The 19,830-nt window shown below is 41.5% G+C and overlaps 1 protein-coding gene across 1 annotated transcript; it reads left to right on the top strand.

Annotated features, from left to right (window-relative positions):
- The first annotated feature begins 17,513 nt into the window (after nt 1-17,513).
- On the top strand, nt 17,514-19,457 carry LOC115202783 (alpha-2Db adrenergic receptor-like). The gene has a single exon (XM_029766814.1). It carries the CDS (start codon nt 17,725-17,727, stop codon nt 19,078-19,080), a length of 1,356 nt encoding a protein of 451 aa, XP_029622674.1. The 5' UTR covers nt 17,514-17,724; the 3' UTR covers nt 19,081-19,457.
- The last annotated feature ends 373 nt before the right edge of the window (nt 19,458-19,830 follow it).

Here is a 19,830-nt window from a genome sequence, read left to right as displayed (position 1 = left end):
GAGGAATAAGAGTAAAGTAACAAGTTATACAATTAAATTAAATACACTGATGTAACTGAAAAAAATAGGGCAAATCAAAAACGTGAACGTCAAATATATTCAATAAGCAAAGAAAGAAATAGTACCTTTGTGCCTCACTGAAGCATGACCTTTGATGTGGTTGTTGACCGTATAGTGTTCAGCCTTATAAACTCAGCAAAAAAAAGAAACGTCCTCTCACTGTTAATTGCGTTTATTTATGGAATAATGTGTCCCTGAACAAAAGGGGGGTCAAAATAAAAATTAACAGTCAGTATCTGGTGTGGCCACCAGCTGCATTAAGTACTGCAGTGCATCTCCTCCTCATGATCTGCACCAGGTTTGCCAGTTCTTGCTGTGAGATGTTACCTCACTCTTCCACCAAGGTACCTGCAAGACATTTCTGGGAGGAATGGCCCTAGCCCTCATCCTCCGATTCAACAGGTCCCAGATACGTGCTCAATGGGATTGAGATCTGGGCTCTTCGCTGGCCATGGCAGAACACTGACATTCCTGTCTTGCAGGAAATCCTGCACAGAATGAGTAGTATGGCTGGTGACATTGTCATGCTGGAGGGTCATGTCAGGATGAGCATGTAGGAAGGGTACCACATGAGGGAGTAGGATGTCTTCCCTGTAACGCACAGCGTTGAGATTGCCTGCAATGACAACAAGCTCAGTCCAAAACCGCGACTCGTCAGTGAAGAGCATTTTGTCCAATCCTGTCTGGTCCAGTTGTTGCCGGTGATGTCTGGTGAGGACCTGCCTTACAACAGGCCTACAAGCCCTCAGTCCAGCCTCTCTCAGCCTATTGCGGACAGTCTGAGCACTGATGGAGGCATTGTGCGTTCCTGGTGTAACTCGGGCAGTTGTTGTTGCCATCCTGTACCTGTCCCGCAGGTGTGATGTTCGGATGTACCGATCCTGTGCAGGTGTTGTTACACGTGGTCTGCCACTGCGAGGATGATCAGCTGTCCATCCTGTCTCCCTGTTGCTCTGTCTTAGGCGTCTCACAGTACGGACATTGCAATTTATTGCTCTGGACACATTTGTAGTCCTCATGCCTCCTTGCAGCATGCCTAAGGCACGTTCACGCAGATGAGCAGGGACTCTGAGCATCTTTCTTTTGGTGTTTTTCAGAGTCAGTAGAAAGGCCTCTTTAGTGTCCTATGTTTTCATAACTGTGACCTTAATTGCCTACCGTCTGTAAGCTGTTAGTGTCTTAACGACCGCTCAACAGGTGCATGTTCATTAATAGTTTATGGTTCATTGAACAAGCATGGGAAACAGTGTTTAAACCCTTTACAATGAAGATCTGTGAAGTTATTTGGATTTTTACGAATTATCTTTGAAAGACAGGGTCCTGAAAAAGGGACGTTTCTTTTTTTGCTGAGTTTTTGTGCAGAAGGGGTGTAACAGTACTCTTCTTGCGTTGTGTACAATCAATCATCGACACGAACTCCAACTTGTAACGCCAGTCATGGAGCTTTATTCTGATAGGAACAGCACAAAATTGCACGTCATGCAATGCACGGCTCACCATCCAACTCTGCACTCACACACTGTACAAAATATACAACCCCCCCACCAGACACAGTAAGTAGCTAGTTAGTATTAGCTGGAATTCTCTACAACAAAATGCACAACACATATTCACCAAAAAACGCTGCATCTTATGTGTGATGTTCGAATAACATTTACAAACAAATTGATATAAATTGTACATTTAAATCATCACTTGGGAGTATAAAAAAAATCACTTTTGACATACAGTGTTTTGCAACCAACAACTTACCGCTGGTTTGGTGCTTGTTCACTGGGACGATTCTAACTGAAACATCCTCCCTCGTAACCAAGCTACGCAAACCAGCCAATAAGATGCCATGTTGAGTAGGTGAAGGCAAGGCAAAAATAAAACCAAAAACCCATTGGCTTAACAATAAAGTGGCAAGGGGAATCACCAATATAACCCTGTTACAGGGGCAGTGTTGAAGTTGACTGCTGCTGCATTTAAAAATGTTGGGACGCTCACCCTCCAATAACTCACTAATTTGTCTCTATACATCAAAGAAAATAAGCAGACATAAAAAGCATGATAATTAGAAAGATATAAAATAAGCAATAGGCATTTAATTTCATTATTGTGTATACTATGTGTAGGCTGTGTAGACTCGCTATGTGTAACTTAGGGAATGGCCGTCGGCATCAACGATACACATTTAGAGCCAGCCAAACACAAGGCATACATTGAAGAAACATAGAAAATCAGCGATCAAATCGATTACATAACTATACATGTAAACCTAGGCTTACTGCTCAAGTAGGCAAATTTGTCCAAATAAGATTCCCTCACTGTAAGCAATTAGCTAGCTCACGTGCAAAAGGGTGCTATTACTAATTAGCTAGCTCACGTGGGAATGGGTGCTAATTAATGCTATGCTAACATCGGTGTGGTAGTTGGTTTTATAAAAATATACTACTGCACTCACTGGTATAACATGAATATTACAAAGTACATTATGCATAATGACAGTCTCTGTAACGGGTGTCGTAATGATTGGACCAAGGTGCAGCGGGAACGTGTATACTCATCTTCTTTAATTGGTAAAAAGAAGGAAAAAACAAACAAAACACGTATACAAACACAACGACCGACACTAACAGTCCTGTGCTGTGCTGTGCTGTGCTGTGCTGTGCTCAGACACTAAACAAGGAGACAACTACTGTTAGACACCAATACAATAGCAGCTGGGTCTAACCTACTTATGCTGCATTCATGTCATGTCGGAAACTCAGAAATGACTTTTATTTCAAGGTCTGCTTGAACTATCTTCATTTTTCCACCATATTAGTTGTAGCTATGCCAGAGACGGATTAGGAAGCGAGACACCCCAACTCGCTGTTTTTTTCTGTTATTTTCTGGTTCAATGAAGGTCAGTGAACTAAGTAGACCAGACCCAGCTGATATTCCATTGGTGTCTATGGGAGTAACACCCAGTTAGGTAGACCGGAACTGACATTTTTTTCCCAATGGTTGACAGCCTGAGTGAGTTGTCTTCATTTATCCACCATCGTTGGCTAGTCTACCAAATCAGTGCAAATGTACAATTCCTAATTCTCATGAGCAGTGCAATATTTTCTGGCCCCAGTGGGGGGCAGCAGAAAATAGCAGATGGTTTAACTGGCACTGCTGTGCAATATCCAAGAGCTTCCATCAAGAGAAAAACATAAGTGATGTACGAATATGTATATTCTGCATATTTAACTGCAACATAATGATGAGTTAATTACAAGCCCTGTCAAGTTACAAGCCCATGCGCACATTCACCTTTTACATAACGTCTGATACATGCTCAGCAAAGTCTGTGATGTCTAACTCATAATTCCTAATTACAAGAGTAGTGAGTTACACAGGAATGTTTCATAGCCATCTGATACATGACATCTGATACATGACATGTGATACATGTTTTGATTCTGGGATTTCGGTAAGGTGCAACGACTCATGTGTGGGACTGTTGAGCCTACTCAAGTGCTCTTTTAATTCCTCAGGCATCTCTCTCTCTCTCTCTTTCTCTCTCTCTCTCTCTCTCTCTCTCTCTCTCTCTCTCTCTCTCTCTCTCTCTCTCTCTCTCTCTCTCTCTCTCTCTCTCTCTCTCTCTCTCTCTCTCTCTCAGTGTGAAGGAGATTGTCTCTGGGCTGTCTGTCATATCATCCTACAGCAGCACACATTGCCAGTAAAGCAGGATACAAAAGCCTCAATATCACCCAGACTGACTGTAGCACGGCATCTATTTTTCAGTTTGCTCATCTCTAGGCACCACTCTAAGCCTCTGATCCTCCACAAATTCTTCTGTTAGATGCGGATAAAAAAAGTCCGAATATTAGGGCTTCTCTCCTCCCTCTCGACTCAGGCTTTACTCAGCCTTTCATTAATAAACAAGGTTACTCATGGATCCGTTGTGAGTTTGGGATTAAGTACTTTTTAGAGTTGCTAAAGTTTTTGAGAAAAGAGTCACCTTTTTCATTACATTTAGTCTGTGACTTGGTGATTTTTACGGAAGGACCAATCCACAGCCCTCTAAAAACAATGAAGTTAGATTGTGGATAATGATGTGTGCAATAATAACAATCACATGGGCTCCTGAGTGGCGCAGCAGTCTAAGGCACTGCATCTCAGTGCTAGAGGCGTCACTACAGACCCTGGATCGATTCCTGGCTTTATCACAACCGGCCTTGATTGAGAGTCCCATAGTGTCGTCCGGGTTTGTCTGGGGTAGGCCTTCATTGTAAATAAGAATTTGTTCTTAACTGACTTGCCTAGTTAAATAATAAAAAACATGAAAATCAGACATAGAACAACAGAATCTTGAATCAGAGGCAAGTTAGTTCTTCTCCCAGTACTGGAAAGACAGTACCATCAAAGAGCCCTCACTGCTGCTTGATCATCCTATTTTTCCAACTTATTTGAGGAGAATAAGAACAATGAACTTCTTTGACAAAAAGATCCTGATCATTAGAAAGCAAATTATGGGATCCTCTTTGATTCTGCGTATTTCTCCAAAGTTCAGTTGTCCTGAGTCTGCACAACACTGTCAGGACCTAGGATCAATAGAGACACTCAAGTTTTTTAATCATATATCTCTTGACACCTTCATGAAAATAGTCATGGCCTCTAAACCTTCAAGCTGTTCCAACTAAACTACTGAAAGAGCTGCTTCCTGTGCTTGGCTCTCCTATGTTGAACATAATAAATGGCTCCCTATGTACCGGATGTGTACCAAGCTCACTGCCTTCCTAAAGACAAATAATGGATACAAAATGCTTCAGTCTGGTTTTAGACCCTATCATAGCACTGAGACTGCACTTGTGAACGTAGTAAATGACCTTTTAACGGCATCAGACCAAGACTCTGCATCTGTCCTCGTGCTCCTAGACCTTAGTACTGCTTTTGACACCATCGATCACCACTATCTTTTGGAGAGATTGGAAACCCTAATTATTCTACACGGACAAGTTCTGGCCTGGTTTAGATCTTATCTGTCGTAAAGATATCGGTTCGTCTCTGTGGATGTTTTGTCCTCTGACAAATCAATTGTAAGTTTCTGTGTTCCTCAAGGTTCAGTTTTAGGACCACTATAGTTTTCACTACATATTTTACCTCTTGGTGATGTCATTCGGAAACATAGTTGTAACTTTCACTGCTACGTGGACGATGCACAGCTGTACATTTCCATGAAACATGGTGAAGCACCAAAATTGCCCTCCGTGGAGGCCTGAGTTTCAGACATAAGGAAGTGGATTTTTTACTTTTGAACTGACAAAACAGAGACGCTAGTTCTAGGTCCCAAGAAACAAAGAGAACTTCTGTTGGATCTGACAATTAATCTTGATGTTTGTACAGTCGTCTGAAATGAAACTGTGAAAGACCTCGGTATTACTCTGGACCCTGATCTCTCTTTCATATCGTAATGTTGCAAAAACCAGAATCTTTTTGTCCAAAAATTATGCAGAAAAGCAAATCCATGCTTTTGTCATTTACTATAGATTAGACTCTGCAATTCTCTACCTTCCGACTACCCGGATAAAGCACTAATTAAACTTCAGTTAGTGCTAAACACGGCTTCTAGAATCTTGACTAGAACCTAAAAATGTGATCTTATTACTCCAGTGCTAGCCTCTCTGCACTGGCTTCCTGTTAAGGCTAGGACTGATTTCAAGGTTTTACTGCTAACCGACAAAGCATTACATGGGCTTGCTCCTACCTATCTCTCTGATTTGGTTCTGCCATACATACCCTCACGTACGCTACGTTCACAAGATGCAGGCCTCCTTATTGTCCCTAGAATTTCTAAGCAAACAGCTGGAGGCAGGGCTTTTTCCTATAGAGCTCAATTTTTATGGAATGGTCTGCCTATCCATGTGAGAGACGCAGACTTGGTCTCGACCTTTAAGTCTTTACTGAAGACTCATCTCTTCAGTAGGTCCTATGATTGAGTGGTCCAGGAGTGCGAAGTTCAACGGAAAGGCACTGGAGTGATGAACCACCCTTGCTGTCTCTGCCTGGCCGGTTCCCCTCTCTCCACTGGGATTATTTTCCTCTAACTTTATTACGAGGGCTGAGTCACTGGCTTACTGGAGCTCTTCCTTGCCATCCCTAGGAGGGGTGTGCGTCACTTAAGTGGGTTGAGTCACTGACGTGATCTTCCTGTCCGGGTTGGCACCCCATTGGGTTCGTGCCGTGGATGAGAGCTTTGTGTGCTATACTCAGCCCTGTCCGGGGGTGTCGTTGGACGGGGCCACAGTGTCTCCCGACCCCTCCTGTCTCAGCCTCCAGTATCTATGCTGCAATAGTTTATGTGTCGGGGGGCTAAGGTCAGTCTGTTATATCTGGTGTAATTCTCCTGTCTTATCCGGCACAGCTAGAAGAGGACTGGCCACCCCCCAGAGCCTGGTTCTTCTCTGGGTTTCTTTGTTGTTTCCAGTCTTTCTAGGGAGTTTTTCCTAGCCACCATGTTTCTACATCTGCGTTGCTTGCTGTTTGGGGTTTTAGACTGGATTTCTGTATAGCACTTTGTGTGATGTAAAAGGGCTTTATAAATACATTTGATTGATTGATTGATCCCAGTATTTTATGTGATTGCATGAGATCCAGGTGGAGGTTTTAAATCCTTAAAGGGGCCATCTGCAATTGCTATATTCCTTTTTGGACTTTTACATTTTAAGCAGGTAGCCTAGCGGTTAAAAGCATTGGGCCAGTAACTGAAAGGTTGCTGGTTCGAATCCCTGAGCCAGCAAGGTGGAAAAATCTGCCGTTCTGCCCTTGAGCAAGGCAGTTAACCCCAACAACAACTCTCTCCAGGTGCCATTGACGTCGATTTAAGGCAGCCCCCCGCACCTCTCTGATTCAGTTGTGCAACTGTGATTCAGTTGTGCAACTGACTAGGTATTCCCTTTCCAATTGAAGAATATAACTTATAAATGCCTTATTAGCTTAATTCCATTTTCTTACCCTTATCAGAACCTACAATATAAGCTTGTCCCATGGAAGGGACAGCGATTCCGAGGGAAGTTTTAAGCAGTTTAGGTGGAAAGATGAGTGTCCCCTGTTTTAATAGGAACAGAGACAAAATGTACAGAGCGAAAGAGGAAAAAGTTAGTATTTTCTGCTGTCTTCCCTCCGTCTCAGCAGCTCACAGCCATCTGATGATTCAGGATAAGTTTAACATTGTAGCTTCTCTTTTATTCAGTGACATTTCCAAACCATTCCTTTCTCCTTATTCATGTCATGACTGCAGGAATGAGTGAATGGAATGATATGCTTTAAAAAGAAATCATGTAACGTAAAAATTACCCTTGTTTATTCAACTATAACTTCCTCACTTTCTTTTATTAAACCTTTATCCATCAGTGTCAAATATATTTTGTCATATCTCTTTGTCATATCTCTTTGAACAAATTAAAATGTCATATCTTATACAATATCTCTTTGATATGACAATATGTAATCATGACTAAAACAAAATGCCCACTGGGCACACCACGTTATTTCAATGTGGAGAATTGGGTAATATTTGGTTGAGATGCTTGATCAATGAGATTCCAACCTATTTTCACCCGCTCAAAAAGACAGACGATAGTTTGTTGAATTCCCATTGTGTTATTACTATGCTTTCAACCATCTAAAAGCACAACCAAATTCAAATGGGAATACAATGTCAGATATTTTGTTTATTTAAAAACTCAAATCAAATCAAATTTTATTGGTCACATACACATGGTTAGCAGATGTTAATGCGAGTGTAGCAAAATGCTTGTAACACACTTACTGTGTTATCACTGTGCTTCTTCTAATAGCACAACCAAATGTCCTGGATTGTAGTTGAGATTACATTAAAGTACATGGTGCAAGTGATCAATGCTGTTTGAGACTCGGTGCAGATTATTACAGCATTTGTGAAGATTTCCATAGACCCACGACCCTGAACATACAGGCTTTCTATAATTACATAAGAAGACATTTACTGTTACAGTAATCTCAAAACGTGGCCATGGATGTGTTACTCATGTTACAGTTGAATAAATACTGTTATATTAGTTTGTAAGATGGCCTTAACATTAGGCTATTCACTGTTTCACAAAAGTAATATTGAATTGTGTTTTGTTGGCAAGGAGATGTATCTACTGCTTAGATAGTTTGATCTGAGCCACTGGCTTCATCCTTTTATTTTATTTCTGCTTGCGATGGAGACACGAATCCAACCTATAATTTGTTAACTCGTAGACAAGTTAATAGACTATTTGCCGTATTGCAAAATTGATATTGAATTGTGTTTGGTTGTTAACGCAACCAAATATCAACATTTGAAGGAGATGTTTCTTCTGCTTGTATAGCTCCATCGGTACCACTGACTCTGGCTTTAACTCCAGTTTGTCTACAAATTAATAATTTATATGTTGGATTCACGTCTCCATTTCAACCAAAAATTGAAGTTAAATAATAGGACTAAGTCAAATCAAACTTTAAATTCACTATAAATTCAGTTTGATTTGATTTAATCCTTTTCTTATTTTGTTTGAGATGGAGACGTGAATCCAACATATTTATTATTAACTTGTAGATTCCATTAGAAATCAACTGAAGCTTGAAACCCCAGGCCTACAGTATATGTACTGTCTGTTTTTAGTTCAATCCTGTGCTGAATTTAAACAATAGCTGTTGATGACTTCCCAAATGCTACTGTATATAGGCCTAAATAGCATCAATGATGATATATGATTGATCAAATATGGTTACATTTCATTTGCTCTGTTGAACCAACAGTGAATCTATTAAATGGATTTCTCAAGTATCATTCTCACAATAGCACATTGTTTATAGTCAGTGACAAATATCAAAGCTAGGCTGGGCAATACCACAATACTGTGGTTAAAATTGTACCCTAAAAACAACAGATTACTTCTTTCAAATCCAATGTATTTTCCTCAAAGATCACACGTCACAATGCGTTGACAAATTAATTTGAAACAACTTTGATTTAACCAGTTTGTGCCCAGTGGGTACTTTACATATGCTGCTAGGCTTGCACAGGAAAGACAAACACTTCTCGAGAATGCAACTGTACAGCCTCTGCTATTATTTTCATCCTCCATCCGTGTCTCTCTTTTCAGCTTGCCTCACGGTCTCTCTGTCTGTGCTTTCCTCGCCCTGCTGCTTCTCGGATCAAAGGGACTCAATGGATTCTTCAGCCTGGCTCTGTCTGTAGCTGCTCTGACAGTGAATGAAATCACAAGCAGGATTCAGCATTGCCAACAGAACAAAAACAGCTTATGGACGTGAAAAGCATACAAAGAGATTCCTGAAATATCCTCACAGGAGACACCACCAAAGCAGTCTTTAATGCACACGGGGGGGGGGGGGGTTGAGAGACTAACGTTGCTGGGTCTGTGAGAGGGCAGACATGTTGTTCGTAGGAGGCAAAGAAAGGGAATATTGAGATCAGTCCTGTTCATTCATATTACTCTTATCACCATACATTTACATTTTAGTCATTTAGCAGATGCTCTTATCCAGAGCGACTTACAGTAGTGAATGCATACATTTCATACAATTTCATACATATCATACTTTTTATTTTATTTTTATTTTTTTTACTGTGCTGGCCCCCCGTGGGAATCGAACCCACAACCCTGGTGTTGCAAACACCATGCTCTACCAACTGAGCTACAGGGAAGGCTACATAGTTCAGTTTGAATACTTTATGAATACCTGTGTAGTACCCTACCATATTCAACATCTAACTGTCTTGCTAAAGTGGTGAATTTGCTTAAATTGTTTGTTAGACTTTATGAAGTTGATAAGAAACGGGTCTCCTGTAAAACGTGGCCTGTCTGCAGGAAAAGATAACTCTGGTTTTCAAAATATGAATATTCCAGCGCGTTGTCATCTCATTTACTATTTCAGGTTTATAAGTGTCAGACAGATAAACTTGCAGTCAACTAAATCAGTTCTGAAGGCTGAGTGTAAGCCGTTTCTAGTTTATGTGGTCAAACAATCTTAATTGTTTGGGATTGATAAAACTCTGCCCATCACTAACGTGGCCTGCTACTCATCCATCTGGTCCGGTAAACCACTCATGCCATGGATAACATTTGAAGCAGGTTGAAGAGTGGTGCCATATGGTCCTCTATCTCTCTTCATTAGAGAGGAACTGACACTCCTCGGCGGTTGTGTACCCACAGTCATCCATTCTGGATTACCTCTGTAGGTTTCCATTCTCTGTTATTTGGGTTCTGTTGTGTCCACTGGAGATATGCATTATTCAAAATTATAAACTGGGTGGTTTGAGCCCAGAATGCTGATTGGCTGACAGCCAGCCGTCGTATATCAGACCGTATTCCATGGGTATGACAAAACATGTATTTGTACTGTTCTAATTATGTTGGTAACCACTTTATAATAGCAATAAGGCACCTCTTGGGTTTGTGGTATATTGCTAATATACCACGCCTAAGGGCTGTATCCAGACACTCCGCTTTGTGTCGTGCATAAGAACAGCCCTTAGCCATGGTATATTGGCAATATACAGTGGCTTGTGAAATTATTCACCCCCTTGGTATTTTTCCTATTTTGTTGCCTTACAACCTGTAATTAAAAGAGATTTTTGGGGGGTTTGTATCATTTGAATTACACAACATGCCTACCACTTTGAAGATGCAAAATATTTTGGGGGGTGAAACAAGAAATAAGACAAAAAAAACTGAACTTGAGTGTGCATAACTATTCACCCCCCCCCCACGAAGTCAATACTTTGTAAAGCCACCTTTTGCAGCAATTACAGATGCAAGTCTCTTGGGGTATGTCTCTATAAGCTTGGCACATCTAGCCACTGGGATTTTTGCCCATTCTTCAAGGAAAAACTGCTCCAGCTACTTCAAGTTGGATGGGTTTCGCAGGTGTACTGCAATCTTTAAGTCATACCACAGACTCTCAATTGGATTGAGGTCAGGGCTTTGACTAGGCCATTCCAAGAAATGTAAATGTTTCCCCTTAAACCACTCGAGTGTTGCTTTAGCAGTATGCTTAGGGTCATTGTCCTGCTGTAATGTGAACCTTCATCTCAGTCTCAAATCTCTGGAAGACTGAAACAGGTTTCCCTCAAGAATTTCCCTATATTTAGCGCCATCCATCATTCCTTCAATTCTGACCAGTTTCCCAGTCCCTGGCGATGAAAAACATCCCCACAGCATGATGATGCCACCACCATGCTTCACTGTGGGGATGGTGTTCTCGGGGTGATGAGAGGTGTTGGGTTTGCGCCAGACATAGCATTTTCCTTGATGGCCAAAAAGCTCACTTTTAGTCTCATCTGACCAGAGTACCTTCATCCATATGTTTGGGGAGTCTCCCACATGCCTTTTGGCAAACACCAAACATATTTTTCTTTAAGCAATGTTTTTTTTTCTAGCCACTCTTCCTTAAGCCCAGCTCTGTGGAGTACATCTTAAAGGGGTCCTATGGACAGATAATCGAATCTCCGCTGTGGAGCTTTGCAGCTCCTTCAGGGTTATCTTTGGTCTCTTTGTTGCCTCTCTGATTAATGCCCTCCTTGCCTGGTTCGTGAGTTTTGGTGGGCAGCCCTCTCTTGGCAGGTGTGTTGTGGTGCCATCTTACTTAAAATGTTTAATAATGGTGTTCAAAGTTTCTGATATTTTTTTAATGGTGTTCAAAGTTTCTGATATTTTTTTATAACCCAACCCTGATCTGTACTTCTCCACAACCTTTTACTTTATTTTATTTAACTAGGCAAGTCAGTTAAGAACAAATTCTTATTTTCAATGACAGCCTAGGAACAGTGGGTTAACTGCCTTGTTCAGGGGCAGAACAACAGATTTTTTTACTTGTCAGCTCTGGGATTCGATCTTGCAACCTTTCAGTTACAAGTTGGTTACAAGCTCTAACCACTAGGCTACCTGCCGCCCCAACTTTGTCCCTGACCTGTTTGGAGAGCTCATTGGTCTTCATGGTGCCGCTTGCTTGGTGGTGCCCCTTGCTTAGTGGTGTTGCAGACTCTGGGGACTTTCAGAACTAGGTGTATATATACTGAGATCATGTGACACTTAAATAAAGTCCACCTGTGTGCAATCTAACTAATTATGTGACTTCTGAAGGTAATTGGTTGCACCAGATCTTATTTAGGGGCTTCATAGCAAAGGAGGTGAATACATATGCATGCACCACTTTTCCGTTTTTTAATTTTTTTTATATAAACAATAATTGTTTTAAATTTTCTTCATCAATTTGGACTATTTTGGGTATGTCCATTACATGAAATCCAAATAAAAGTCAATTCAAATTACAGTTTGTAATGCAACAAAATAGGAAAAACGCCAAGGGGGATGAATACTTTTGCAAGGCACTGCACCCCACCCCCTCGAGCCTTATTGCTTAAGTATAGGGCATGCTCTCTTTTAAGTGTAAACGGAGGCATATGGCACAAGGAAGAACAGGTTTAGAAGGAGCAAAGAGAAGATGGGAAGAGAGGAGTCGGATGAGCGTAATCCAGTCATTGGGAAGACTGTCCCCCGCACACACAACATCCCCTCCAGCTCTCTCCTTCTCTGGCTGTTTTATCACCCACATTTAAAGTGTAATTACAAGCACACAACACCAGCAGGGACAGCCTGCCTCCCCCAGCGGTGCTTCACACGCACAAAGGATATTAACATCCCTCCCAGCCTCTCCACAGTCAGCCTGTTTTTATGGGTGGTACAGGGGACTTAGAACTCCCAGCTCCACCATCCGTGCCTCTCCACAGTCAGCCTGTTTTTATGGGTGGTACAGGGGACTTAGAACTCCCAGCTCCACCATCCGTGCCTCTCCACAGTCAGCCTGTTTTTATGGGTGGTACAGGGGACTTAGAACTCCCAGCTCCACCATCCGTGCCTCTCCACAGTCAGCCTGTTTTTATGGGTGGTACAGGGGACTTAGAACTCCCAGCTCCACCATCCGTGCCTCTCCACAGTCAGCCTGTTTTTATGGGTGGTACAGGGGACTTAGAACTCCCAGCTCCACCATCCGTGCCTCTCCACAGTCAGCCTGTTTTTATGGGTGGTACAGGGGACTTAGAACTCCCAGCTCCACCATCCGTGCCTCTCCACAGTCAGCCTGTTTTTATGGGTGGCACATGGGACTTAGAACTAATGAAGATAACATATAGTGCCAATCCCAAATGGAATAATCATCATCTATATGAAGAGACAATTAAAAAAATTAAAAAATAAAATAATAATCTAATTTCCCTCTGCCTCAAGATCTGTATAGAAAAGCCTTACTCGACATCCGCATGTGAGTGAAATTACCAACAAGGCCAATAATAACCAATAATTGGTGTTAAAAAATGATGTTATTCAGGGTCGTACTTCACTAGGATTTTCATAGCACATCATTTTCTCAACTGCTTAAACTGAAAGAGACAGATGTGGTTGGATAGCAAAATAAAGTGTGTTTCCACAGAGCACAGTAACCTTGCAGTAAATAACACTATCATCAAAGACAGCAGGCCAGTTTTATAAAGCAACCTCCCTTTGACCTAGTTTTCGTATATGTATTCATTAAGGATCCCCATTATTTCCTGCCAAGGCAGCAGCTACTCTTCCTGGGTCCAAACACATTAAGGCACTTACATCACACAAAAAATTATGTCACGTCCTGACCAGTAAAATGGGTTGTTTGTTATTGCAGTTTGGTCAGGGCGTGGCAGGGGGTGTTTGTTTAGTGTGTTTCGGGGGTTTTTGGGCAATGTTCTATGTGATTATATTTCTGTGTCTATTTAGTCTATTTCTATGTTCAGGGTTTTTGGTTTGGCCTTCAATTAGAAGCAGCTGTTCTTCGTTGCTTTTAATTGGAGGCCATATTTAAGTAAGGGTTTTTTTGTCACTTTTGGTTTTCTTCATAATAAAGAAGATGAGTATTCACATTCCCGCTGCTTTTTGGTCCCGTCCTTGTGACAAATAAAAAATAAAACAGTACATTATATAACATTATTACACCACTGCATATCTACAATACAACATGTATAATACCACCATACAACAATATTACAATGTACGTGTGTGTAGATTGCGTGTGCTAGGGTGTGTGTGTGCCTGTGTGTTTATCTCTTCACACGTTTTTCTATAGGGTGTCGTTTGATCTGTTTTTTTTTTTATCTGATTTTACACCTTGCATGAGTTACTTGATGTGAAATAGAGTTCCATGTAGTCATGGCTATATGTAGTACTATGCGTTTCCCAGAGTCTGTTTTGGACTTGGGGACTGAAGGGACCCCTGGTGGTATGCCTTGTGGGGTATGCATGAGTGTCTGAGCTGTGTGCTAGTCGTATAAAAAGACAGCTCGGTGCTTTCAACATGTCAATACCTCTCACAAAGACAAGTAGTGATGCAGTCAATCTCGTCTCTACTTTGAGCCAGGAGAGATTGACATGCATATGTCAATGATGTTACGTAGCTCTCTGTGTACATTTAAGGGGCAGCCGTGCTGCTCTGTTCTGGGCCAACTGTAACTTGCCTATATCCCTCTTTGTGGCACTTGACCATATGTCTGGGCAGTAGTCCAGGTGCGACAAAACCAGGGCCTGTAGGACTTGTTTTGTTAATAGCAATGTCAAGAAAGCAGAGCAGCGCTTTATTACGGACAGACCTCTCCCCATCTTAGCTACCGTTGCATCAATATGTTTTGACCATTACAGTTTACATTCCAGGGTTACACAACAAGCAGCATTAGTCTCATCAATGTGCTCAATTTCCACATTGTTCATTCCAAGATCTTGGAACAGTACCTCATTAAGCTGGTTGAGAGAATACGAAGAGTGTACAAAGCTGTCATTAAGGCAAAGGGTGGCTACTGTAAGGTTCTGTATTTATTTTCTTAGTCAACCTTGTGTTCTGTTTCATTGTGTTCTTGAACGTAGCCCTGTCTTTCATTTTTGTTCATTGATTTCAACTGTGTTAGTTACTCACCTGGTCTCATCAGCTCCTTATTGAGTTCAGTTCATTCTGTTTGTGCCTTTGTGAGGTATTGTTTGTTTGGACTCTACTAAGCCTTTTCCTAGCTCGTTTGTGAGAACCAGTTACAGCCTTCAGTCCTAGTTTTGATTCACCTGCCTGTTTGCCTATCTGTGACCACGATTTCTGCCTTCTGTGAAGGCGAAATAAACACCTGCCTCACTTTGCGTGTGAATCTAACCCTTTTTCTCCCTGAATATTCATTACAGAATACCTCACAAAGGCACAAACAGAATAAACTGAACTCAATAAGGAGCTGATGAGACCAGGTGAGTAACTAACACAGGTGAAATCAATGAACAAAAATGAAAGACAGGGCTACGTTCAAGAACACAAAAAAACAGGGCTACGTTCAAGAACACAACGAAACAGAACACAAGGTTCACTAAGAAAATAAATACAGAACCTTACAGCTACTTTGAAGAATCTCAAATATAACATATATTTTGATTTGTTTAACACTTGTGTGGTTACTACATGATTCCATATGTGTTATTTCATAGTTTTGATGTCGTCACTATTATTCTGCAATGTACTTTTGACTGGTACTGTACTTTGTCCGGCAGCAGATTATGATCAATAATGTCAAAAGCTGCACTGAAGTCTCACAAAACAGCACAAGCTTCTTATTATAAATATATTTCAGCCAATCATCAGTCATTTGTGTAAGTGCCGTACATGTTGAGTGCCCTTCCCTATAAGCATGCTGAAAGTTAGTTGTTCATTTGTTTACTGTGAAATAGCTTTGTATCTGGTCAAACACCATTTTGGGGGGTTGGTAGCAGGCTGATTGGCCGGCTGGTTCAGCCAGTTAAAGATGCTTTGTTATTCTTGAGTAACGGAAGGACTTTTGCTTCCCTCCAGGCCTGAGGGGATTCACTTTCCTGTAGGCTTAGATTGTCATCTCTTCAAAGGTCAGGTACTGGATTTCCACATGTGGTACTTACAGTAATGTAATATTTTCATCCATATCGGGTGAACCGTTTAGAAGTTACAACACTTTTTGAACATAGTCCTCCCATTTTAGGGGACCAAAAGTATTGGGACAAATTCACTTATGTGTAATAAAGTAGTCAAAGTTGAATATCTGGACCCATATTCCTAGCACACAATGATTACATCAAGCTTGTGGCTCTACAAACTTGTTGGATGCATTTACTGTTTGTGATGGTTGTGTTTCAGATCATTTTGTGCCCAATAGAAATGAATGGTAAAAGATGTGTTGTGTCATTTTGGATTCACTTTTATGGTAAATAAGACTGTTTCTAAACACTTCTACATTAATGTGGATGCTACCATGATTACAGATAGTCCTGAATAAATCATTAATAATGGTGAGTGAGAAAGTTACAGATGCTCAGATGCTCATCACCCCACCCCCCAAAAATGCTAACCTCCCCTGTTATTGTAATGGTGAGAGACTGTGTCTTGGGGTATGAAATTTGTGCGTCTAACTTTCTCATTTTATTCAGGACTATCTGTAATCATGGTAGATTCCACATTAATGTAGATGTTTTTGGAAACATATTCTATTCTTATTTAAAATTAACTCGAAAATGACACAATGCATTATTTACCATTCATTTCTATTGTGCACAAAATGATCGGACACACAACCAAAACAAACAGAAAAAGTGTCGAAGTTTCGGAATTCTAGGAATATGGGTCCAGATACTAAACGTTTGACTACTTTAATACACATAAGTGAATTTGTCCCAATACTTTTGGTCCCCTAAAATGGGGGGACTGTGTACAAAAGTGCTGTAATTTCTGAACGGTTCACCCGACATGGATGAAAATGCATTCAAGTTAAAGCTGACAGTCTGCACTTTAACCTCATAGTCATGTTATAAGTGCTGGAGTAGAGACAAAACAACAAAAATTCTGTCACTATCCCAGTACTTCTGTAGCTCACCGCATATGTATCGACAAATCAAAATAGCAGGTGGCTTGGTCATCATCATGTTTCATAGTGAATACAAGTGTCATAGTTTAAGTGTGTGTCTGTGTGTGTGACCCAACTAACTATTGGCTGGTTGGCTGTGGGGCAGAATTTCAAATTATTTGAGCCTCCAGGCTTCAGATAATGCAGTTCTAATTAAATGTGTATTTTATTATTGATCGAATTAACTGAACGCACCGCGTTTGACAATTAACGTTATGTTACGCTTCTAAAGATAACTAGAACATTTGCACAGATTTCCAAACGGTGATGTTGTGTTCATTTGACAATACATTCACCTGTCTCTACTGCCATTACTACCCTATTCCCGTGGTTTAATCATGTGCGTAATTGCGCAGTAACCGCCCCCCATCTCTCTCTCTCTCTCCGAACTGACATTCCTCTCCGCGTGAACGCGGCCAATGCGCAACGACCAGATTCAAGTAGGAACGTCAGGCTACCATCTGACCCTGTTTCTTGGACTGCCGTCGTGCGCGAGGGAACCATACATTCAAATCATTTTTCTTTCCTTGCACAAATACAAACTGTAGAGCGTGGCCAGGCATTGATGGAGTCGCGGGCAATCTTGTGCGTACGCACTAAAAACAAAACACTGCAGGATGTTACTTCTCCTGGTCATTCCCGTCTGTGATTTCGATTGAACAGTGATGTTTCCACATAATGGGTCAACTGTTTAGATGAAAATTACTACTTTGATCAAATTGCGCAATTTGCCACCCTCGCCTTGTGTATCTCTGCTTGGAATGCACGAGGAGAATGGGGAGGAACATACGTGTCTATCTAGAATGGATATAACCCCAACAACTTTTGCCGCAGCGAACTCATCAGAGGACACTAATGGTACGAGTGCCCAAAGACCTCTGCCTCACTCCCAGAGCGTGGCCGTCTTCATCGTGTTCCTGGTCACCGTTATCATTCTGGTGACAATCGTAGGGAATGTACTTGTTGTGGTGGCCGTTTTCACCAGCCGCGCGCTCCGTGCGCCGCAGAATCTCTTCCTTGTCTCTTTGGCATCGGCAGATATATTAGTGGCCACCTTGGTCATCCCTTTCTCTCTCGCCAATGAGATCATGGGTTACTGGTACTTTGGGAGCACCTGGTGCGCCTTCTACTTGGCCCTTGACGTCCTCTTCTGCACGTCCTCCATAGTGCACCTCTGTGCCATAAGTCTGGACAGGTACTGGTCTGTAACCAAAGCTGTTAGCTACAATCGGAAGAGAACGCCCAAGCGTATTAAGTGTATGATCACCGTGGTCTGGGTCATATCAGCAGTCATCTCTTTTCCACCGTTACTTATGACCAAACACAATGAGCATGAGTGCTTGCTCAACAACGAAACATGGTATATTCTCTCGTCTTGTCTGGTATCATTTTTCGCCCCGGGACTAATCATGATTCTGGTGTATTGTAAAATATATAAAGTGGCCAAGCAGCGCGCATCAACTGTGTTTGCAGCAAAGAACGGGACGGAGAGACAGCCTTCGCAGTCGGAGACGTGCTTTATGCCCAGGAGGAAGTTTGAGGTGGAGAGCCCCAGCAGCCCCAGTTTAGGTGGCCACATGCGGAAAGGAGAGCTCGATGATATTGACCTGGAGGAGAGCTGCGTCGCCGACAGCAAACCCAAGAACTGTCTCTTCGCCAAGAGAGGGAAAGTGGAGGGCGCAAACACTTTCCCAAAACAGAGTTGCCGGGTGTCATGGGCTTCAAACCGCAACGCGAAGCTCTCTCAGGAGCAAAAGATTAGACAGATGTCACTGTCAAAGACCAAACTGGCGCAGATGCGTGAAAAGCGCTTTACGTTTGTCCTTGCAGTGGTGATGGGGGTGTTTGTACTCTGCTGGTTCCCATTCTTTTTTACATACAGTCTGCACGCAATATGCAGAGATTGTTGCCCAATTCCGGATGCTCTCTTTAATCTGTTTTTCTGGATTGGTTACTGTAACAGTTCAGTGAATCCTATCATTTATACAATATTTAATCGCGATTTTCGGAGATCTTTCATGAAGATCATTTGCCAGACTTCACACACATAGGTTTACAAAAAAAATGTATCTCTCTCTATATATGTGTGCGTGTGGGTAAGCTCTGTTGCGTTTAGTATATGTACTTATGAAACGTGTAAAAAGTGTTTGTAGAATACTGTGATGAGATTTTAAAATAATAATAATTTAATGTCATGTAAAAAATGGACTTCAAATTTAGTGAGTTTGTAACCGTCAGATGGTATTTCTGTGGACTTGAATGCATCAGGTTGCAAATCGGCATAATTTATTTAAAAAAAAAGAATTATCAGTATCCAATCTACATATTAGAGAAGCATGAGTCAGACTACACTGTTATGTTTCTCCATGTTGTTAATCACATTTCGCAGTGTTCTGTTATTAATACATTAAAGGGCTTTTGATGTAAAGAGGCAATTAATGACTTGTTACTCTCTGAGATATCTAACCTAATATAGCAGGCATAAAACAGATATCTGAAACTAGATCCCCTCCATACTGGTCTTGACGAGAAGAAAAAAAACTGTCAGGGGAGGTTCTCTTCTGCACTGTTCAACCAATCCAGTAAATGTGGAGAAGGAGTTAAGATGAAGTGTTGCCTTATTACGGTCCAAAAGCAGAAGTCATGTCAAAGGCTCTCTTTCCATTTCACCTGAACATCCAATTTGTTTGACCCAGCAGAGGCTAGAGACAAAGACAGTACAGTAGGAAGATAGGCAGAAACTGCTTCTCCAAGATAAATCCCTGATCACACAATCGAATCTAGGTTGTGCCTTTAGATTT

This window comes from Salmo trutta, chromosome 12, assembly GCF_901001165.1.
Source record: "Salmo trutta chromosome 12, fSalTru1.1, whole genome shotgun sequence".
Taxonomy (NCBI): domain Eukaryota; kingdom Metazoa; phylum Chordata; class Actinopteri; order Salmoniformes; family Salmonidae; genus Salmo; species Salmo trutta.
Note: the sequence above shows the minus strand (reverse complement) of the source record. Positions and strands in the feature narration are given on the sequence as shown.

Coding starts and splice junctions, on each gene's coding strand:
- LOC115202783 (XM_029766814.1), top strand. CDS start 17,725: ATGAAAATTACTACTTTGATCAAATTGCGCAATTTGCCACCCTCGCCT.